This window comes from Nelumbo nucifera, chromosome 6 (genome assembly GCF_055504915.1).
Source record: "Nelumbo nucifera cultivar China Antique chromosome 6, China Antique-T2T, whole genome shotgun sequence".
Classification (NCBI taxonomy): domain Eukaryota; kingdom Viridiplantae; phylum Streptophyta; class Magnoliopsida; order Proteales; family Nelumbonaceae; genus Nelumbo; species Nelumbo nucifera.
Window position 1 is genome coordinate 30,475,310 of NC_142654.1, and position 22,913 is coordinate 30,498,222.

At 38.6% G+C, this 22,913-nt stretch overlaps 1 protein-coding gene across 2 annotated transcripts; it reads left to right on the plus strand.

Moving 5' to 3' along the window:
• Window positions 1-3,193: 3,193 nt before the first annotated feature.
• Window positions 3,194-13,783, plus strand: LOC104598698 (putative mitochondrial import inner membrane translocase subunit TIM21). Of its 2 annotated transcripts, XM_019198006.2 has the most exons (9): window positions 3,194-3,304; window positions 3,626-3,879; window positions 7,106-7,165; window positions 7,271-7,289; window positions 9,457-9,623; window positions 9,946-10,127; window positions 10,224-10,272; window positions 13,179-13,298; window positions 13,418-13,783. In XM_019198006.2, exons 2-9 carry the CDS (start codon window positions 3,661-3,663, stop codon window positions 13,574-13,576), a joined length of 975 nt encoding a protein of 324 aa, XP_019053551.1. In that variant the 5' UTR covers window positions 3,194-3,304; window positions 3,626-3,660; the 3' UTR covers window positions 13,577-13,783. The 2 variants fall into 2 exon arrangements, with proteins under 2 accessions (XP_019053551.1, XP_088746866.1); XM_088890740.1 differs by lacking the exon at window positions 3,194-3,304 and having other exon boundaries at window positions 3,525-3,879; window positions 7,271-7,286.
• Window positions 13,784-22,913: the final 9,130 nt, after the last annotated feature.

Sequence of the window (22,913 nt, forward strand, 5' to 3'; positions counted from 1 at the left end):
CAGCATTATATATTTTATAATATATATAATATGCATTTTATATATTGTATAAAATATATAAATAATATAATATTTATAATTTAATATATACATTTTTTATTTTTTTTCTTTATAATCTCTCTCTCTCTATTCAACCACTAATAGTATGGGCTAAGCTTTGGGCTTTTTATGAGGGCCAGGCTCAGGCCCAAATTGTAGGCCCGATGGTCGGGCCGGACTCGGAGTCGGGCCTTAGAAAATTCTGTTAATATAGATTGAAAGCCCAGCCCGAGCCCGGCTCATTTTCCTTAATCCGAAGTCCAAACCCCCCACTTCACGCCAAAGCCCATTTTCCTTAAGATACATAAGAGGAACTCCCAATGAACATACACCTTTTTCATGTCCAACTTACAAATTATACCAGGATACCTATTAGAGAATAGGCACCTAGCTTCAGAACCAGAATGGCACATTCTGATTCCAACGGTTTGGTTGATCAGAATGGCTCAGTTTGAAAAGAGTACAAATACAAATATGTAAAGTACAAAACCTTGTAACTTGTATTATTTGGTATGTATTTGCACTGTACATATTTGTATTTGTCTCTTTCCAACCAATGGGATTCCCCCATAATATGGGGGAATGGCCATTCAGCCCACTCCCCCAAGAATGCCATTCCCGTTCCCCTTCTTTATTTTTTATTTTTGACAAAATATCTCCCATTTCTTATTTGACCAAAGGCTGAACTTTGGTAGGCCTTCTTCCATCCAACACCAGTCGCTGACAATCACCATCTCTAGCGAGGTAAGATCGGTCTCTAGCTAGCCTTCCTCCATCCAACATTTCACATGCCTTCTTCCCATTCTTCCTCTTCTTTTTCCCCTCTTCTCTCTTCTTCCACCCTCCCTCCGTCCCTCCCTAAATCCTAGCTTCTACTTCAACTAAACAGTAACAATTAGAATCTGATTCTAATTCCTAACTGGATCAAACATGCATTAGGAATAGGTGCTTCTGATTCCGAATCCAATCTGCTTGGACATGAACCAAATGGATCCTAAAAACTTATACAGGGACCCCACCTAACAATTTAAGCTTTTAGGTTGAACAGTTCCTTGAAATGATATTAGAGCCTTTTCGATCAAGTGGTCTAATGTTCGATTCTTGTCACCCCCATTATAATTAATTAAATTTCAACACAAGGTATGGATGGGCTTGTGCTTGCCTACACTTCAAGCCTGATAAGCTTTTGCATGAGGGGTGTGTTAGAGAATAAAAACCTATTCAATGACCTTTCCTAACAACTTAAGCTTTTATGTTGAATGGTTCCATGGGAATATATAATCTTATTCTTGAATCCATACACTCATTTGTGATGAGTGAACCATCCACAAACATTTTGTAGGAGGGAGAAATGATATGTCCTTACACACCCTTCAATTTGTTTGCCAACACTTTGGAGAAGATTTTGATATGTAATTATTAGACTAAATGGCATGTAATCTCTCGAATCTTTAGCTCTAAGGGATTTAGGAAATGAAGGTAGAGTTTACAACCATTGGAACTAAGGACCTTGCATTAAATTTTTGCCTTTCATGAAATCCTCCTTCAAGAAGTGCCAATACTTTAGAAAAATAAAAAAAATGTGCCAACACTTTTGATAAAATGAAATAAATAAGAAAGTTGTTGGAGCTAGGGGCTTTCTCACCTTCCATCTCTAGTAATGTTCTTTTCATTTTTTATGCTTACCTTGGTTTTGGTGCATGTCATAAATGTCAAATCATAGTACCGTAATATTTGGGATTTTTAGCCTATACTCTACCTCAGAATTCTGATTTGCAGCCCCCCCTCCCCCTATAAATCACATCTTGCATGTGAATTTGGCATCAATTCACGATTCAGTCCACCCCTAAAAAATCCTAATTCCACCTAAAGGTGGATTGAACCATAAAAACCCTTAATATTTTTGTCTTTACTCACACTAGTAAATGTAAATGGTGTTAATAGATTTAAATGACCTATGTTTTTTTTTCTAATAAATACTTGAGCCTCCTTTATATTTTGACTTAATAAAAATCTTTATTCATGTTCCAAATAAAAAAGCTAATACACCCTTTTCATTAATTGTCAACTACCTAGTTAGTAAGGTCTCTTGTTGGTTGTAACAAAAACTTGGGATTAAATCCCATCTACACCAGGGTTGTAAGGTTATGCTTTTGGGGGATAGGCTTGCCCATGAAGCTGACTAATACTTGTAAAGTTTTTAAAACGCTATACTTACACATGAAAAAGTGATTTGCTTTATTTAAGTGGGTTGCATTGTTCACTTCATTGAGAGAACAAAAGGCCATGTAGGGGTTGAACTTAAACCTCCCATATTAGTAAAAATGCCATTCTTAGGCAATCTAAAAAAAGAACAATGGAGTTTGCTTTGTACATTAATTTGGGTTGCAACTTGAGTCAAGTTAGCCTGAATCCAACCCCAAAAAGTAGGGTTAGGTTGGGGTTGAAATTCACATTAGGGTTAGGGTTGTCAAGTATGAACTTGACTTAACCTTAGATTGGGTTATGCTTGAAGCATTGACTAGCCCAAACCCGACTTAACTTTATATTTGTATGTAAAAATATCATATAAATATGTATTCATGCATGTAAGTACTTATGAAATGTGTATTCACCATTCATGCATGTATGCATATACAACTATGCATCTATATACTTATGTATTTTTTTACATCAAATATTTATATATCTATGTATGTATACATAATATTGTATATTAAAAATTTTATGTTTAAAGGCAATTTTTCTTTTCTAAAACATCACAACCATGTTCTTTTTACACATAATAATGCTAACATTGAATTAACAAGAACCTTAGAGTCTAAGGAAATAAGTATATTTATAGAAAGGAAATAGAGATATTGGACTAACTTGAAATCACACCAAACCAGACCTGAACCCAACCCGCAATTTTAAGATTGGATTAAGGTTAGAATTGGGGTTCAACAACTTTCGGGTTGAGTTAGGATTGACCTTAACCCGGCCTAACCTGCTCACTTGCATCCCCTAACATTCCATAAAAGGGCATAATTACAGCTTCAACATCTTTGTTACAGGACAGTTAGCAGAAGAAGGTATTGTTTGCATATATTTATGATATCGAAAAGGTACAGGTATCGAGTTGAGATTTTTCTTCTAATAAAACACATTTTAATCCTCTACCAACTTGATCTAATATAGCACATTTTATTATAAGATCGCGACCCGTCATGTAAAAAGGTTGGAACGTGTTTTTTTGGCAGATGATCCGGAGTCACCGTTACTGGTATCATGCCTTTCTGCTGCTTTCATACTCAGGGGAGGGGAGGGGAGGTTTAAGTATTTGTCAGAAAAATATAGGAGAGTTTTAAGTAATTCCTTGAAAACTTCAGTATCTGATTCAAAATCGCACGGTGGGGTTTTTGGTTTTGTTTCGTTGAAGCTCTTTTGTCGTCTTGGTATTAGAAACGTTTTGCGTAAAATTCATATATAGTGAGAAACTATTTCAACGTTTTGGGTCTTCACTTAACGTCATTCCAGCTTTTGGTTTTTTGGTTTTTCTGGAATTTATTCGATTGAACTTCTTTTGTTAATTGTTTGGGCTTAGACTGCCAGGAAGTTGGAGCTTTGACAGTTCAACTTATGTTGGTGAAGATGCATCATATCAAGTACAAAGTGGTCGAATCCGGGGTTTTGTTTAAGAATAGATGGTCGGTTATCCTGAAATCCCACAAGGGTTCATATTCTCCAGTGGAGTCTCTGCCGGAAAGGTTATCTCCTGATGTGGGCACAGCCGGCATCTCATCCGCAGCTACGGGAAGGAAAGAGTTCAACACCGGAAACGCTGAAACCTTGAAAAGGGTATGGGTTCTGATTGATTATTGGTGTGACCATTGATTTGGCATTTACATTGCTTAGAATCTGTATGGCATGTTTTTGTCTTCTATTAGTTTTGCTTATCTGCAGAGAAGAAAAAAAAATACTATCTTGGTCTAGAGTTGACGCTGGAGTGAACTACTTTTTAGATTTGTGCTTATCATTTTCTTTGCCTTTAATCTGATCTGGAATAGCCATGTTGACTGTAGAGTGTAGATGAAACTAATAACATTCATTTTCTGCTGGAAGAGTAGGGCTTCAATGTTAGGACAAAGTCCGTTCCTAGCGAAGGGTAAACTGTACTGTAGGGAAGAAAGATGTACGGGAAGTTCCTTTTAAATTCTGAGGAAACTCTGAGCACTTAGTCTCAAAATTATAGGGATGCCATAGAGCTACTTCAATTCAGGTAATCTGTGACATACTATTTCCCTCCAGTAATATGGAATACAGACACCAGTAAGGCATAACTCTTTTGTGCTGGTTGAAACCTTTAAAAAGATAACAGTAAGCTTAAAATGACATGATAGATTTATCAGGGTAGTCCAAAAGAAATATCGAGAGGTATAACCTTAAATAGACAAGATACTTATAAAAAAAAACCCTTAAACAGACTAGATGTGTGGAATGGTGTGACAAAATTCATATAACTGATTCGGTGATCCCCATAATTTCCAATAAGGTTCAGTTGACGATAAAGCTATTTCCATTTCTCTAAATTTGAGGTACAAGCTACTTTCACAATTGAAAATAAAAAAATAGGCACTCTATTTCTTCAAATGAATGTTTTTTTTTACCGGTTCAAATGAAGTAGATTCTCTGCAAAGAAATAACCAACTGGGTCTTCATATTGAGAAGTAAAGGGACAGCTATCTCTTTATCATGGGGATTATGGTGAATAACCAACTGGGAGGACAGATTGCATGTCTTTGTATAGTGATATATGGGGTTCCTTTTCAGGGAAAATTTTACTCCCAACAAAAGGAAGTAGCTAGAATCATCTAGGCAATTCTCTCCTAATTGGGGGTTCAAAGACCTAGACCTGGACTCTTATAATATGCTTTTGGTTATGGGTCTTCTCATGACAACATTTGGTTATGGCACACATGCAGTCCCATATTGGACCTGCCAGATAATTGGTATTAAGAGTATTTGGAAATTGGCAAAATCCTAATGGAGAATGTAAAATCCATGGTTTATTGCACAGTTATAGTTAAAGTCTGAAAGGCAAAAGGGTGGATATTTTCTTTGTTCCTATGAATTTCACAATTCATATATTTATATGTTTATTGGGTAATCACCAACTGGGTCTACATAAGGAGTCTTAAATTTATAGATTTGAACTGGAGCAGATTTTGATTAAGTCTGTTGTTTGTAGGCTTAGAGCCATTTAACTGGGGGCAGATGTCAGCTGTGGCAGGTAATTGGTTATCCATTGTGACTCTCTTTCTAGTCTCTTCCAAGTTGGGCTTGCAGGAGTTGGCTTTAAAAATGCCCATAGGCCTGTGCATATGTACTTTGAACTTTGAAGCCTGTGGCTTTGGTTGCATTTACATATCTTATGCTATTGTGTTATAATTTGGGATAACTTTTAGTTTCGTTGAATGTAGAGGGCCTCATAACTTATTCTTATTCAATTAAAATATCTACCTGAATCAGTTTTCTTTTGAATCATTTATTAGATCCATTATCACCTATATATAGGATGAAGTGAAAGGGAATCACCAAAATATGAAGACTTAAGATAGTAAATATATTAAACTTAAGAATTCGATATACTATTTAACCAGAGAAGAATGTTAATGTCAAAATTCAAGAATGATATTTAGTTAAATTGCCATAAAATGGGATGAGCAAAACTGTCCTCAAGAAATAAGGAATAAATTAATTACCTTTACCTTTGGTATAAGGATTTAAACAGTAAGCAATGCACACAAACTATTTGATTTTGCTTCTTTTGACTGGGGGGATAATGTGCTAAAGATTGGAGGATGATGGTGCGCGATCTAGATACTCCTAGCTGGAAGATGATCCGATCTCCAGTTGCACGGCAAGCTGGACAATCTGCAGAATAGTAGATCAGAGAACCCGAGGTAGCTAAGTCAGTACGTATACTATGAATGCGAGCTGAATCTTGAGTGCTTGAATGCTAGTGAGTAAAATAATCACGCGTACCTTTGCCTTGAGGTTTCATGTCCTTATATACTAGAGTAGTCGTGGGCCTTACGAAAGAGCTCCGGGATCTCCGGGTTGTGCAGATAAGGTTTGTTCCATTTTTGAAGGAGAACAATATGTTGATAAGGTTTATCGTTTACCTCTGATTCAGGTGGAGCTAGGATGCGTCTCATCATGATCCTGAGAAATTCGGGGTTCGTTGGAAAGGCCTTTGGAGTCGATTATGTGGCATTTTGGCTCTTTAGCCCCAAACTGACACTTCGATTCTTTAGCCTCAAACTGTATTGGGTGTCGAGGTGTCTCTATGCCGAGGTGGCTGGATGCTCAAGCTCCTAATGTTGCGAAATGGGTTCGTTTGGCTGAGTTGTCACCCCTCGAGCAGATTGTGTCTATGTGTCCCCTTCTTACTAGGTCCTGCCAAATCATCCTTCATCAGAGGATAAAGTTTTTCTTTAATATCTTTGATTTTTAATGATAAAGCTATCATAGAAAAGCCAATGTTCCAAACCTAAGCCATACAAGTTATTTATGCTTGACTTTTTATAAGTGGTATTTCTGATTTGGCCTATAATTGTAGAATACCATACAGGTTATTCAATACCTTGCATGGCTTAGGTTTGGATCACTGGCTTTATTTATGATAGCTTTTTAACTTAGTTTCTTCTACTGTCATTAAATCTTTAGTTGGAAGTTATTATGTAACCAAATTTGTCCTTGACACCCCAAGATATCTTTATATGTGTGATACTTAAATTCTTCTATCCTGATGCTTAACCATGGGTTTTGGTTGCGCGGGAATTTTTTGGGGTGGCTCGATCTTCATTTGACTTGAGCTTTTGGGTATTCTTGAATTGGCTTCTGGTATTGTAACTTGAATTTGCAATATTAGAGGCTTTCTCTCCTTTGTAGGTTTTTGTTGGAATGGTAGTGCTGGCTTACTATACCCTTGAATATTGGGAATATTTCATGTATATTGTCAGAAGCTGGTATTCAATGATACTACATTTTGTGGGTGGACTAATTGTATGATGTATTGCAGCTTATATTGGGGTCAGGTCAGGTGAATAAAGCTACTGCTGATACATGCATGATGAATAAGGTAAATAAAGTAGTTATTGTTTGCTTTCTCTACCCAGCCAAAATTCCAGGATTCTTTCTCCTGACTTAAATGAAAACTGATCCTTTCTGTTTTGGTATTATGCAGGATACAGTGAGGGCAGGTGGTCAGTTGTATTACTTCTGAATTATGGTTTTCCTTTATAGACAGTTTGATAATGGTTGAAGTGGCTGAACTGAATGATTTATTCTTTGTTTTTCTTGTGAATAAAATAATTGAATATAAAATATTCAAGGGTATAGTAATCAACCCAACTTCAGCTTCAGCCATTAAGGAGCTCACAACCTCCTTAATAACTTATTCACTAAAAGACAAAGCAACAAGTCATTCAGTTTACAATTGTAGCTATTATTGAATAGCCCCTTATGTCAATTATTGTAATATTTTGGTTTCTTTGCCAAATCCAATAGTGCAAAATTAGCCTTTAGAGTTGACAAAATTTTGTGGTATTCAATGTCATATAATGTGTTTTTAATGTGGTATTTTCATTAATAAAGAATGTGTGAGGATGTGCCCAACATTTAATGGGTGCAAGTGCCCATATAGGAAGAGGCCATTGTTTGGTGCAATGGTGAAACCTTGGGCTGAATGGCTGACTAGTATGAATCTGAGAGTGGTCACTCTGTTAAAAATGCCACAGGCTAGGTCTGTATCCACTCCTTCCAAGACTCTGGATAGCCAGGATCAACATAGGGCAATGATCCTTGGGTTCTCGTCTAGTAAATCATTTAGGTTAAGAGTTGGACTGGATGCTCATCTTGGAATCCATTTAGGTTAAGAGTCGGTCTGATTGGATAGTCCTAATCATCCAATTTTCAATATACTCCATTCTTTTGGACCATTCTTTGATTGTTAGGGCCTTCAATTAGGTGAAATTTTGATTTGAAGGACTTCTTAGTGTATCACCTGCCAACGCAGTGAATGTTGAAACTTCTGCAATTGCCTCAGTAGTGTATGTACTATGTACCGCTGGGACTGAATTGGGTTGGGTGTATGATGATCTTACCTAGGATTTTCTCATTCAGAATCTGTGTTTTAGTGTGTACAATGGTTATCTGTTAGCTGATGCCATGTGGTGGGGCAAAGCTGTGGATGATGGTAATGACTTGGCAATAAAATAGAAATGAAAATGATAACTTTATCAGGGAATATTAGCTCTGTATGATCCATGGTTATATGTAGATGATCACGATTGATCAAGTTTTGTTATCCCTTGCTTCTTTATTTCTTTTATTTGTCATCTTCTGATTCATGTTTATTACTTGTTTTAATATACATTTTTTATCCTTTTTTGGGTAGGAAATGGTTATCCTTGTTACTATTAGACATGGACAAGAAGTGTTATGCATGAAAACGATTACATGTGTGTGGTACCAGTTAGTATAATATTTAGAATTTTCAGTGTTATAGTGTAAGCAAGTATAGCTTTCCTCTATGATACATCTGGATTCTGGATATATGTAATTGTTTATACTTTGCATAGCCCTTGGAGTGCTAGATATACCTGAGGAGTAAAAATAGATGAAATTGATTTTGTGCTTCCCTGATGAATATTGAAATCTGGTAGTTTGACAGGTTTATGGTGTCAAACTCAGAAATTGAAGCCTGAGGCTACTGTTGAAGTGGCAGGAACACCCTTGTGCCATGCATATGTTCCACATGGGACATCATTGTTTGTGGGTTTTAGTCCAGGGATCCTTGGAAAAATTGTATTTCTATCAACAACCTCACTGCTCTGGTGGTCCAAGAACCATTTCAAATGGTGCCTTACAGTTCTGTTGTTTTGGATATTAAATGTTTTTTTTTAAACAGCACTCGATTCAAAGCCTGCAGCCAATACTTTTGCTTCTCATTTAAAAGGGTGCTTTTAAACTGTAAGGCACCCTTTGAAATCAAGTGATATCCTGAAGTCAATACTTTTGCTTCTCATTCAAAATTTCTCATCTTTTCTTCTTTTCTCTTTTCCTTCCCATAGTCCCTCCCTTTTTTCTCTAAAGTTTATTGTTTTCTTTACCTAAAGGCTGCAATTCATTCATATTCAATACAATACCGTTTTTTTTAAAGAGAAAACCTCACTGCTTCAGTTGATGCACACAAGATCTGAGTTACATTGTTCTGATGATTGGAAAATTCAAATGTCTTTTTTTCGTTACTTAGCTTGTGGGTACACAGCTTCCATTGGTATTTTGAGCTTAATCTCTGTTTTCTGTTGGAGAAAATTGTTCTGAAAGAGTACCATGTTAGATTTATTGAGTGACAACAATGTCTGGCAGGATCGCGAGTTTTATTCGGTGGGTGGCAAACCAGAGATCGTATAATAAATTCATTTACCCCATATCAACTTACCAAATACTATGGCAAGCTACATGCACTTCCATGCTATGCTAGATCTCTTGCATCCAGTACAGATTCACAGTCACCAGGACAAACTTCACATGAGGTTTAAGTTTAACCAATGCTAATATTAACTCTCTATATACCAACCACATGTTCCAGCTTTTGTATTTTATTTCTGTATGCTGCATGATATGTTCTGCTCACTTTTTATTTATAATTTTCACATGCTATGGTTTCAAATGTACCTCATTATTTGAATTGTCTCATCATTGTCCTGAATTTGAAGATTTATCCCAAGGATCAGGACAATCTAATGCTCCAACAATCTGATGAAATTTGTTTTTCCTGTCTTATTTCATGTTACATTCAACAACAAATTTGTTACCTCAATTAAAATGCCTTTTCCTATTGTATCCTTCCTGCAGCATACAAGAAAAGACATATCTACAGTTGAGGATCCCTTTGACGCCCCCACATACAACATTCCAGAAAAGCCTGTGACTTTTGCAGAAGGAGCTTCATACAGTGTTATCATACTTGCAGGCCTTGGTATTGCAGCTCTTGCAGGATATGCAGTTTTTAAGGAGCTTATTTTTGAGCCCAAAGAGTAATTCAAGCTCCCTTGGCAAATATACTGTCTTGTTAAAAGCTGAATTTAGGTAATTGAGTTTGTTTTTTACTTAAATCCCATGATCTATTGTAGGTACAAGATTTTTGGAAAGGCTCTGGAAAGGGTTCAGAATGATAGTCAGGTTTGTCCAAAAGGCATGTTTTTCTTGTTGGGGTGCTCATTTTTTTTTTCATTCAAGTTTTAGTTATGTACAAGATTTTCATTCAGGTTTATCCCTGGACCCTTGGTCTTCTAAGGAAACCTAAGCTATGTACTGTTAGGATGCATCTACTTAGGGGTGCAAGTCAGGCGGGTTGGGTTGGGTTTATGATCAACCCAGGCCCAACCCTAAGATTTAGGCCTAAGGTCCGAGCCTGGACACTGAACCTGAGGTCAAGCCTGATCTTCCCAACTCGAGCCCAGCCTGTTCTACAATTATGCATGTATGTATGCATTTATGCAAATATGTATACATATATGCATGTATGTGTGTAAATATGTATACAAATATGTATATATACATGTAAATACATATCTATATATGTATATATGAATGTGTATAGTCGGGCCGGGTTAGGGCTACTAAGGGCTAGGCCCAGGCCCAGCCCGAATTTTTGGGCTGATCCCAGCCCAAGGACAAAAGATCCAAGCCCAGCCCATGTAAAATTTTCGGCTGGGTTGGTTCATGCTTGGGTTGGGCCTGCCCCAGTTGCACCCCTACATCTACTAATATATGGTTGACCATTCTCATGTAAAAGGAATGGCAAGACCTCATTTATCATATTGCATGTTGCCTTGCCCTAATGCAAGCTTTCCCATTTCCCAGTTTGCATCAAAAAACATGTTTGCTCTGTGCTTTTAGATTGTTGTAGGCTATATTTTCGGTTCACCCATAGGGAATGTTAGATCCTTCAGGTCTTACATAATGTAAGTCTCTAAATAGCACAGATTGACCTGTGGCATGCATAGTGAGATTTCTAGCAGCCACAGCGTGGACCCTATATAGGATCAATCATCAATGTTTTAAAAAGCATGAGATCTTTATGCCTTTAGGCTTTCCTTGAGGTTAGGCTTAAGGAAAATACCCTGTGATTTTATGCCAAGAACATGTATTGCATACATTAATGGGTTGTCTTCTAAGGAACGATGCCAAGAACATGTATTGCATACATTAAATGGGTTGTCTTCTAAGGGACGAGTTAAATATCAGTTCTAAGATCTCTGGGTGTTTTTTTTTTTATTGTGCAGATATTTATGGTTTTCAACTCTCATATAAGGTTTTGATTTACATTAAGAGCTTTCTAATTATGCAGACTGATTTATGAAAAGCTTTTACTACCTTTAGACCTTGCTTTTATGATGGGTAATTCATTTGTGTGTTATTTTATAAAAGTGTACTCCTTTGTTTCATAGTTCTGCACTTATTCTCAACATTTAGTTCTTGTTTTTCCTCGAAATAATGAGTCCTCATGAGGCTTATGTTTCACTCTCACGCATTAGAAAGTCATGGTGCTTTGCTTCATGTCCCTGCATTTTAAAATATTGCATGGGATATCTTCTGGAAGAGAGAGAATCTGGATTTGACTGTTAGGTTGCTATCAATCATTCCATTCTTTTCTTCAGGAAAAAAGATCCGTGGTAAATGGTATGAAACGAAAAGGAGACTATTGTCAATATATTGGGCTCAAATTTAATGTATGATTAACTAGGCCACATCTTGTTATCTATGTCTATTCCACTTGTGCTGCTATGGAATTCCACATTATATGATCAATACTAGGGTCCATTACTTTGTGCAATAGTAAAATCTCAGGATGACAAGCGTGTCTGTGAGAGCATGGGTTTGGGTTTGAGAGAAGCCACTTTATAAAAAAGGCGAAAGGCTTGTCTGTATCCAGGTTTCTGCCTCCGAAGACCATGTTGCTTCATACAAGCTATTTGGTGCCATTTTCTGAAGCTGTTCCGGATGCAATGGATTGTACAACCTAACTTACCTACCTTATTTTCATGGCTCATTTGGGAGGGCTTCAGCATTGATTAAGTTACATAAGCGTGTTTTTGGATTTTTGGGTTTTTCACTAAACATGGCTTCACGGGTTTTCATGTGGGGCCTACCTTGCAACACCAGATGCCACCATGAAATCCCTCTAAAATGGGCACTCATGCTGGAGATGTGGTGCTTTTTCCATCTATGGTAAACTTCTTTGGAAGTCGGTAACTGGCTGCCATTTGCTGGTCGGTTTGGAAAGAAAAAGAAACAGCTAGATATTTAAGGAAGTCTGCACCTGTGGAGGAGGTGAAAAGAAAGGCTGAATGCAACATTATGGTACATTGGTATGGGCTTGGGTTTTAAAGCAGTACCACGGAACCAAGTCAATCTATAGGGACCATTAGACTAGCTTATTATTTCTACTTAATACTTGTATTTTTGTGATATCTTTTTGGTGTACAGATTCAGGTGGTGTTTGGAATCGTGGGCATTTATTGAATAAGTGCTGCCATCGGGGGCATCTTCCTTCAGCATTTCCCTCATTATGTGAATCCGTACGCATAGAGACTTGCAAAAGCAAGCATTGATTTATGTGGGCACACCTACCGTTGGGGGAAGCTTATTGTAGCGCTTCCGCCAATGGGTAGGCATTTATTCACTGTTTTGTTGATGTGGTGCCTAAGTGTCAATAAATGGGTTCATTATTGCTTTTCTTGGTTTTGCAAATAAATCAAGTATAAACGTGTAATGAATAAATGCCCACGGTTCCAAATACATACTCAGAGGAAACAGAGTAAATATGAGCAGAAAATACACTATGCTCCACCATATATGTTTTTGCGAGGGAATCCCTCCCTCATAGTAATACTAATTTACCATTTATCAATAAAAAAAAAAAATGACCATGGGTATAGGATCATCATTGGGTAATGGCCATTTTATCATCAATTATAACTGCAACTTGTAAATATTCATATGGCCTATATGTTGGATGTTAACTTTTTGCCTTCAAATGCATAATTTTCTTGTTCACATGGTTCCAATATTTCTCTCATCAGGTTAGAGTGAGGATTGGATCTCCGGTTACAGGTTATGGTTCAGAAAGCAGAAACCGTGCTGCTCGCCAACGAATTCCTAATAGAATATGGACTGATGAAGATGGTGTAGAGCATGTTGAGGTAACTCTTAACTAAAACTTTCCATCATGGCATCTATTTAGTTTCGTCAGTCAAATCTTTTGTAGTAATTTGTGTTTAAGATTTGAGTTTTAGTCAATCTCTAATTAAATGCATGCAAGGTTAACTTCTATATTCGTGGACCCCATGGAGCTGGAAAGGTTTACACTGAGATGTTCAAAGACAAAGTCGATAAGCAGTGGAAGTTCACATACCTTATTGTTGAGATCAAATCCCCTTCACCCGCACAGTTGATGCTGGAATCTTACGTCCCGGCTTGAGATGTTGAGGGAAGAATCTTTTACTTTGATCATGTGAGTTTTTGGTGCCCAAAACTTGCTAGTTTCGAGAGTTTTATTGGTACTTATACAGAGGAAGTATGATCTCATTGAGGTTGCAGGCTTTATCTTGCACCTCCTCAACTTGTTACAGGGCTATTCTAATTATTAATAATAATTAAAATAACTTGTTACAGGGCAATCTTTTCTTCATTTTCCCGGTAATTGTGGAATGTATTCATGAGGGAGGAGATATTAGCTTTCCAAGTGATATCCTCCTCTTGGTTAATACTATTGGTATTTGATCAGACTAGTTTTCTTCATGCAAGAGTTACTCTCCTAGGTTTGCTTGCAAAGTCAGGTTTCTGTGCGTGTAGAGTATTTTACTTTTTCTGTTGGGCCCCAACCCAAGGTTCAAAATATCGATATGCCGATAGGGGTGTATCGGGCGAATTGATACTTTTTTTTTTTTTTCAAAACTGATTCAGGGGGGTTGGTTTAGGGCTCTTCAACCCCCTGAACCGGTCAGACCCCTGATACACCCACTGTAGGGGCATATCAGGGAGGTCCTGGAATGATACGTATCGACCCGTATCGGCCTATACGTGTCAATACTTTGACCCCCACCACCCAAAAAACAAAAATACAAACTATTGGTCGTTTTTATCCCCCGACTCCAATAATTCGGAGACTTAAAATTCAAATTGGTTTCGGTATTTTTTTTAATGGGAATTTGATCTAATTCTATCAATTAATCCCAATCCACCAATCCGGTTAAGGGTGATCTGAAATCGAGTGAATATGGATTGCACCCTTTTTCCGGTCCGGTAGAATACGATTTGGTTCTATTGAAATGTATATGCTTACAATTTATATTCTTATACTAGCAAAGTTGGGTTGCAACTTTGTGGATGTTGTGTTTTTACCAAATCCATTGATTCAAGTTTCATAAAGTTTGTTTGACGTTATAATATGTTATTGCACCTGCTGGCCCAAGTTGCTAATTATTTGACCTGCAACCTCAGGGTACATGTACACCGAATTCCATTAGGCTCAGTTTGGAAGGAGTATAAATATGTAGAGTGCAAAATTTTACATTTTGTCTTATTTTGTATGTATTTGTACTGTACATATTTGTATTTGCACTCTTTCCAAATTGAGCCTTAGTCTGCGTTTGGAAACAACGCAAATGGAGTGTAAATCCCAATTTAGGGTAAATTTGCACTCTAGTTCACTTTTGCAGGTGTTTGGCAACATTACATTTATGCATTGACAAATGATAGACTAATGCATATTTATATTGATAATAAGATGTAAAAGTACATCAATAAAAAGAAGTAAATTTGCATTCAAGTGAGATTTTGATAAAAGAAAAAGTATATGCTTTATTGGAATTCATGTTTGCATCCATTACAGCTAAAAGTTTGTTTGGTAAGAAGGTAAATTTGTTGGTGCAAAACTAACCCAATTTTATAATTTATATGAACCATTTTACACTCTACATATTTGTATTCACACTTATTTGCATCATTTCCAAATGCTGCCTTGAGGAAGAATTGTGATTCTCTCTCTTTCTCCATCTGTCTTCCTCCTCTTCTCATCTCTCCCCTGTTAGGTTGTTCAAACTTCAAACTAGAATCGCATATTTCAAAATTTTAAAGAATAATGGACATTTTTGTCCTTTATGTTTTTTTTTTTATCTATTAGAATTAACATTTGAAAAGTCAACAATGTATATAAGTAGGTTTTGAAAATATAGGGTATGTAAAAGTAGTTTTCTCAAGCCTCAGAGTATATACAATTAATTATCCCAATTTATTTTCAATGTATTTTGTTATTCTTGATATACAATATCAAACTTATTTTTACATCATTTTGCTAATATAATGTTTTGCTTATTTGAGTCTAATATATTAATGCCAGTCAACATCTCATTGCAACCTGAATTTGATTCGCTGATGATAAGATTGGATTCGTATCCGTACATTAGTGGATTAAATTTGGATTTACCTTATATTGATTTGATTTTATTCCTTTGAAGCCCTAATTAAATTGATCCATCGGCGTTGTTCACATTGTACGCTTTTACATTTTGAAAAACAAATAAGGAGCATTTTTTTCTAAAAATTTGCAGTTCACATTTTTTATGTTTTTTTTTCAAAAAAATATATCTTTATTAAGAAGAGCAAGGTTCAAAATTTCATTACATATCGGGGTGTATTATATCATATCGGCCCACCTTCATAAACTGAATATTTGGTATTTAATGTTTTTAATATTTTTAGTGGGTAGGCCTTGCTAAGACCAGCCCCTGTAAGTTTTTGAAAGAAAAAAAAAAAAAACTAAAAGAAAGGGAGCAACTGAGTCAAACTTTATACATATGCACGTGATTTGATACTTAGAAACATGACTAAAGGATTGAGGGTACATTGCATGATTTTTTTAGGCCCAAAACAGACAATTTCATTCAGCATGAGATAGAAAAATGGAAAATCTATAATATCGGGAAAACATGGTACCAGAAGCATGGTTTAAAATATCGATATGCCTAATACGTCAATAGGGGCCCGATACTATCGGTACTTTTTTTATTTATTTTAATTTTTTTTTCAAAACCGGTTCAGGGGGACCAGTTTAAGGCTCCTCCACCCCCTAAACTGGTCAGAACCACGATACACCTCTATAGGGGCGTATTGGGGAGCTCCTGAAACGATACATATATGTGTTGATACTTTGAATCTTGACTGAAAGATCTTTGACCAGTCAAAGCACCCCTTGATTTTTTATGAATACCACCTGATTGATACCTCTTTTATGATACAGGTTGATTGGTGTAAGTTTTTCTGGTATCATGTCTTTCCAATATCATAATTGAACCTTAAAAAAATACTAGCCTTGGAACATGCATGAGTTACAAGTTTACATCTCCATGGAATTATTTATTTATTTATTATTTTTTTGAGAGCCAAGGCTAAAAGCATATTTCATTCAATGAAGAAACTTGTCATCTACAAAGAATTGGCAATGGTGCCAAGCAAAAGAGCTTAGTTAGATACAACTTACAAAAAATAAAATACACGATAGTAGTGGATAAACGAGAAGATAAAGAACTTCTGCAATCAACAAACAATGAAGTAAAAATCAGTAATAAAAGGACCAAATCTAGCACATCTCCATCCACCAAAACTAAGGCTGCATTAGGAAGCGATGTAAATATTTATGTTGGTTTGGTTTTGTTGGCGTTTGGAAGGAGTGTAAATCAAGATCAATGTTAAACTCCACTCTGGTTTAGATTTGTCAGCGTTTGGATGGAGTAGAGTTTTATGTCATAAATCGATGCACAACCTCATCAAAAGTAAAGTTTTACATCAACTATCGCTGTAAATACATCGATAGATTCGATGTAAAACTCCACACTTTTTGAATTCATACTTTTCGAAATTAACAATCACTTTTCTATGGTTTGATGTAAAAAATCATTGATGTACTTTTACACTGATGAGGTTTTACATCAATTCCAAACACAACCTAAGAGACAAATGACAGTAGATACTCCTGAAGTCTTGAATGAAAGCACAAAGTGGCGGTAATGGCACAATTTAAGAAAGGCCACAAAGAAGGAAAAACCCCAAAGGGGCCACAAAATTTGCAGCAAATTTGTAGCAACTGCCACCAAAAACTACACTCACCAATGAAATTGTAGTCGAAATAGACCATGGCAGTTGAGATGAAAATAGTGAGCACTGCCACCACCCAACATAGGATCAATGGGAAGGCAGATAGAACAGGGATAGAGAAGATTGGGTTCAAGATAATACTGAATGCCTTTGATTGATTATCTCAGGTTAAAGAGGATTTATATACAAGGCTGTAAGTTAAGATAGAGATCAAAGGACTCTATCATTTGGGATAGAGTTAGATAGAGTTCTAGATGTACAATACAATAAGAGGATAAACCTTATCATACATGGTTCCTTACGTGCATGGCTGAGATAGCCATTGCATGAGTTTGCATGAGTCACGTTACGTGAAACACGGACGTGACTCTAACATGCCCCCTCAAGCGTTGCCATACTCGTTAAGGAGGGCTTGTCATGTAAGAATGTGAAGCTCTGAACATGTAGAGGTTTGGTGAAAATGTCAGATGTTTGATCAACGGTGGTGAGAAAGTGGACTTCAAGCAGGCGGCGTTGAACCTTATCCCAAGCAAAATGAAAGTCCAGACGTGTTTGCTACGTGAGTGATGAATAGGATTAGAGGCCAGGTATGTAGCATCTATGTTGTCACACCACAAAACTAGAGAGGAGACCGGAGGTAGGCCCATTTCATGAAGGAGCATCTGAAGCCAAGTGAGCTCAGTTGTAAGGAGGGTGAGGGACCGATACTCTGCTTCCGTACTCAATCTAGACACAGTGGACTACTTCTTGGAGGACCAAGAAGTGAGGTTGGGCCCATAGTAGATGCAATAGCCTCCCTGAGAACGGCGGTCATCTAAACACTTGGCCCAATCAGAGTCACTGTAGCCATGAAGTTGAGTGGATTGAGAGTGATGAATGTGAAGGCCCAGAGTGTGAGTATGCTTTATATACCAAGAATGTGCTTCACAGCGGCCCAATGATTAATTGTGGGTTTAGACATGTACTATGCAACTTTGTTGATTGAGAAGGCCAAGCCTGGACAGGTTACAGTCAGATACTATAAAGCACCAACAGTGCTACGGTAGAGAGTAGGGTCATCGAACACTTTCGAGTCTTCAGCAGAGAGTTTAATATTGGCTACCATGGGAGTGGTGCAAGGCTTTGCATATGCCACTTTGGTGTACTAAAGAAGGTCCAGAGCATACTTGGACTGAGATAAAAGAATGCCATCAGATGTGGGCTTGGACTCCAGTCCAAGGAAGAAATGAAGAGGCCCAAGGTCCCGTATGGAGAATTCAGAGGAGAGAGCTTAAGTGAAAGAGTCAACGCGTACTGGGTTGGACCTAGTGACAATGGTGTCATCGACATAAATGAGTATCAGAGTGATGTCCTGAGGTGTGTGATGGATAAATAGCGATGCATCTGCTTTGGACTCAGTGAAATCATGAGTAGTTAAGAAATTGTGTAGACTAGTGAACCAAGCCCGTGGAGCCTGCTGTAAAGCATAGAGAGACTGGTGTAACTTGCACATGTGGTTAGGAAAGGAGGGGTGTTGGAAACCAGGTGGTTGGCTCATGTAAACTTCATTCAAGTAGTTGTGGAGGAATGCATTGTTAACATCCAACTGGCGAGTGGACCAAGATTTGGATGTGGCAATAGAGAGGACCAGTCGAATTGTTGAAGGCTTAACAACAAGGCTGAAGGTGTCAGTAAAGTCAATACCTTCCTATTGGTGATACCCTTGGCAACTAAACGGGTTTTGTATCGTTTGGTGGTGCCATCAGCACAACGCTTGATCTTGTAAACCCAACGACAACGCACAATGTTTTTATCAGGGGGTGGTGGTACAAGGGACCAAGTCTAGTTCTGGACAAGAGCAGTGAACTCACTGTTCATAGCATGATGCCAGTTGGGATCATGGGCAGCCTGTGTGTAGCAAGTGTGTTCAATCTCAGTGGTGGTGGAGGCTAATGCGTATCTGGGGTTTGGCTTGAAGACCCCAGATTTGGATTTGGTTTGCATGATGTGAGAAGAGGCTGAAGTGGGGACCAAAGGCGCCAGTGTGTCAGCACTAGTAGGATGGGAGCAGGCAGATCTAAGAATAGTGGTGGGCTGTGTAGTGGGCTGGGCCGCTGGAGAAGGTGGAAGGGCTTACGGAGGTGCGATGGGAACGGGCAGATCTGCGGGCTGAGTGGTGGGCTGATGGGCCAAGTGTGAATGTGCAGCGGATAGATGGGCATGTGAGGGAGCGGTGATGCCAAGTGGGCAGATGGGCCTTTGACTGTGCAACAATGTCCGAAGTGGAAGAATTGTTGGTGGGCTGAAGAGAGGGGTTAGTACCGGTGATGGGCCCAATATGGAGGGAGAAGATGTTGATGGAGTATTTGTATGATGAGAGCTCTGAGAAAAACCAGCACTATCGGAGAAGGAACTTTCATCAAAGGTTACATCATCTGAAATGTAGAGGTGGCTAGTGGGCTTATGCAGGTAGCGATACCCCTTATGGCAAGAACTGTATCCGAGAAAAGTGCTGAATAGGCTATGGTAATCAAACTTCTGCTTGTTGTAAGGGCATAGGTTGGGATAGAAATTACAACAAAAAACATGAAGGTGGCTATAATCTGGGGGACGTCTAAATAGCAACTCTGGCCAAGGTTGGAGGCTAGAATGCAATTAATTAGAAACACCGAAGTATCAAAAGCCTCATGCCAGAAGTTGTGGTGGAGATGAGCATTATCAAGAAGTGTCAAGCCCGTATCGACAATGTGGCGATGCTTACATTCAGCAACCCCATTTTGAGCATGTGTATGAGGGCAGCTGAAACGATATAGAATGCCATGGGTCTACAAATATGATTTGAACTTGCGGTATTCACCTCCTTCATTAGTGTGTAAAATTTTAAAAGGTCGATTCAATTGTTTTTCAATCATAGTATGAAAATGAATAAAAGTAGTAGGTAAGGCTTTAGACTTTGTGAACAAGGGAAAAATCCATGTAAAATGACTAAACGCATCAATAAATTCAATATAATAGCGATGACCAGTAGTGGTGGGTACTAGAGAAGGCCCCCATAAATCAGAGTAAATAACATCTAGAGGAGAAGACAAACCGATTGATGAAGGAGGGTGAGGTAGATGGTGAGATTTGCCGCGGGCGCATGAAGTGCAGAAGACTGAACTGGACTTAGTGGTAATTGGCAAGTTGTGCTGTTGGAGAATGTGTTGGACAACGCGGTGCTGAGGATGACCAAGATGCTTGTGCCAGCCATCAACTGTAGTACGAACTCCCAAGAGAGCCACAAGTTCCTTATTGGAGCTGCTAGATGGAGAGACAGAGAGCTGATAAAGACCATCCTTAGTCGGTCTGAAAAGAAGAGGAGTCCCCCAGTATTTGTCCTTCACAATGAAACTAGAATCACCAAATTCAAAAATGACGCCATTATCACAACAAAATTGGCAAACTGACAACAAATTCTTAGTGGTGGCAGGCACATGTAGAATATTATTTAAATGCAAAGTACGAGAGGGCATATGAAGAGAGGTGTGACCGATATGTTTAATATCCAAACCTGCCCCATTACCCATAGCAATCTTGTCAGTGCCGATGTAGTCAGAACGGAAAGAGAGGTTGCCCAGATTTGCTGTTAGGTGATTTGTGGCACCAGTGTTTGGATACCAATCACTACCTGAGGAGTCGGTGGTGTCAGCCGCAACAAGGGCCTTAGATTGATTGGTATTGTCGGTCGCTTGAAAACTAAGATCAAATCGATGGAAACAAGAGAGGTCAGAATGGCCGACCTTGCCGCAGACTTGGCAAGTAACTTTTGGTTGTGACTGGGTGTTGCCATAGTTATGACCCTTACCTCAGCCATGTGAAGGTGGAGTGCCACCACGCCCACCACGAGAGGAGTTTGGTGGTCAAGTTCCTGGTTTGTGCACTATTGAGTTGGCGGAGAGAGGTGAGTCTGAAAGAGCTGAATGCTGGCGATCTAGCCTATGTTCGTACTGGAGTAAGAGACTGTGGAGTTCTTCAATGGAGAGAGGATCATGGTGGGTTGTAATAGCTATGACTAGAGGGTTGTAGTCTGGTCCCAAGCCTCTTGTGGTGTGGATAATGATGTCGTCGGAGTAACGACCATGTCCAACAGCTTCAAGAGCATCGGTGAGGCTTTTGATCCGCTGGAGATACTCAGTCATGGTCTTCGATCCTTTATGGAGGTGGTGAAGGTCATTCTTCAGCTGCATGATTCGAGCTCCGGAGGGAGAGAAATACACTCGAGTTAGAGTTGTCCAGGCTTCATGGGTGGTGCAGTAGTCGATGACCTGAGCCAATGCATTTTCAGTTAGAGTTGCAAGAACCCAACTGAGCAGCACCTTGTCCTGAACTTGCCAGGAAATGAACTCCAGGTTCACGGTTTTGATGTCAAAGATGGAATCATCAAGGTACTATGGTGGACAAATGTTGGAGCCATCAAGATAGTCGAACAGTCCAAGCCCTTTGAGCATGGGTTGGTACTGAGCTTTTCATAGGAGATAGTTATGTTTGTCGAGTTTGACAGAGATGAGGTTGGCGAGGTTACCAAAGGGTGAAGGGAAATGAGAGGAAATAGAGGATGAGTTTCTGGCCATTGCTCTGATACCAAGATAGAACAGGGAGAGAGAAGATTGGGTTCAAGATAATATTGAATGCCCTTGATTGATTATCTTAGGTTAAAGAGGATTTATATACAAGGCTGATAGTTAGGATAGAGATCAAAGGACTATCGTTTGGGATAGAGTTAGATAGAGTTCTAGATGTACAATACAATCAAAGGATAAATTGTTAGACAGTTTTGTATGCCCTTAGCTTCAATCAGAATGATGTACTTTATGAGTTTATTGTAAATGAATAAAGATACATATTTGATTCATGTTCCCTTGGTATGTTTCTGTGTAATACCCTTAAACTGGACACTTAATGAGACTCGTGTTAGTTTAGAATGTTCACAGCCAGTGGGTCGGTCTGGGGAGACCTATCCTAACAAGGCTGACACTGTGGTGCCACCAAGTCGGTTGGGGTGGCCTGTCTCAGCTGCCAGGGTGAGACCCTAGGCACATACAGTGTAGGATTAATTGAATCTTTGAACTGGACCAGATTTCCAGTGTTGCCCTGGACCTTGGAGATTGATGGGCAAAACTGGAAAGTTACACCCGACCCCTAGACTCGATTATGATACTGCACTAGGTGTCGGATTGGGCTATCTTTGATGTACCAATCAGTGAGATCCTTAGCGGGGGTCAAAACCTGGGTATGTTGGGACAGTCCGAGAATTCATCTGAGTGGGTGATCATAGTGACAGGATCAGCCCCTTTGTCGGACAAAGGTAATGATCAGGGATGCACTCTCACTGATGGAAACCAAGACTGCCGGTAGCCGATTTCAACCGTTGAGATTTGTTTTGCAAATATATTTTATATAGGATATAAAAGTATATATATTATGGTTTCTAAAATGTTTGCAAAAGGTTTTAATTCCCGGGATCCACATAAGTGGAGAGTGCAACACTGTTCCTTGCAGCCGAGGGAGAGGTCCTCTCTTGTCGAGCAGTGTATGATCATTATGGGCTGAGAGGTTAAGTGTAAGACCATTGAGGATAACACCTAATGGGCTAATCTTGCATCTGCCCACAGTCCCTAGGTGTTACAAGGTGGCTTGGCCCAGGG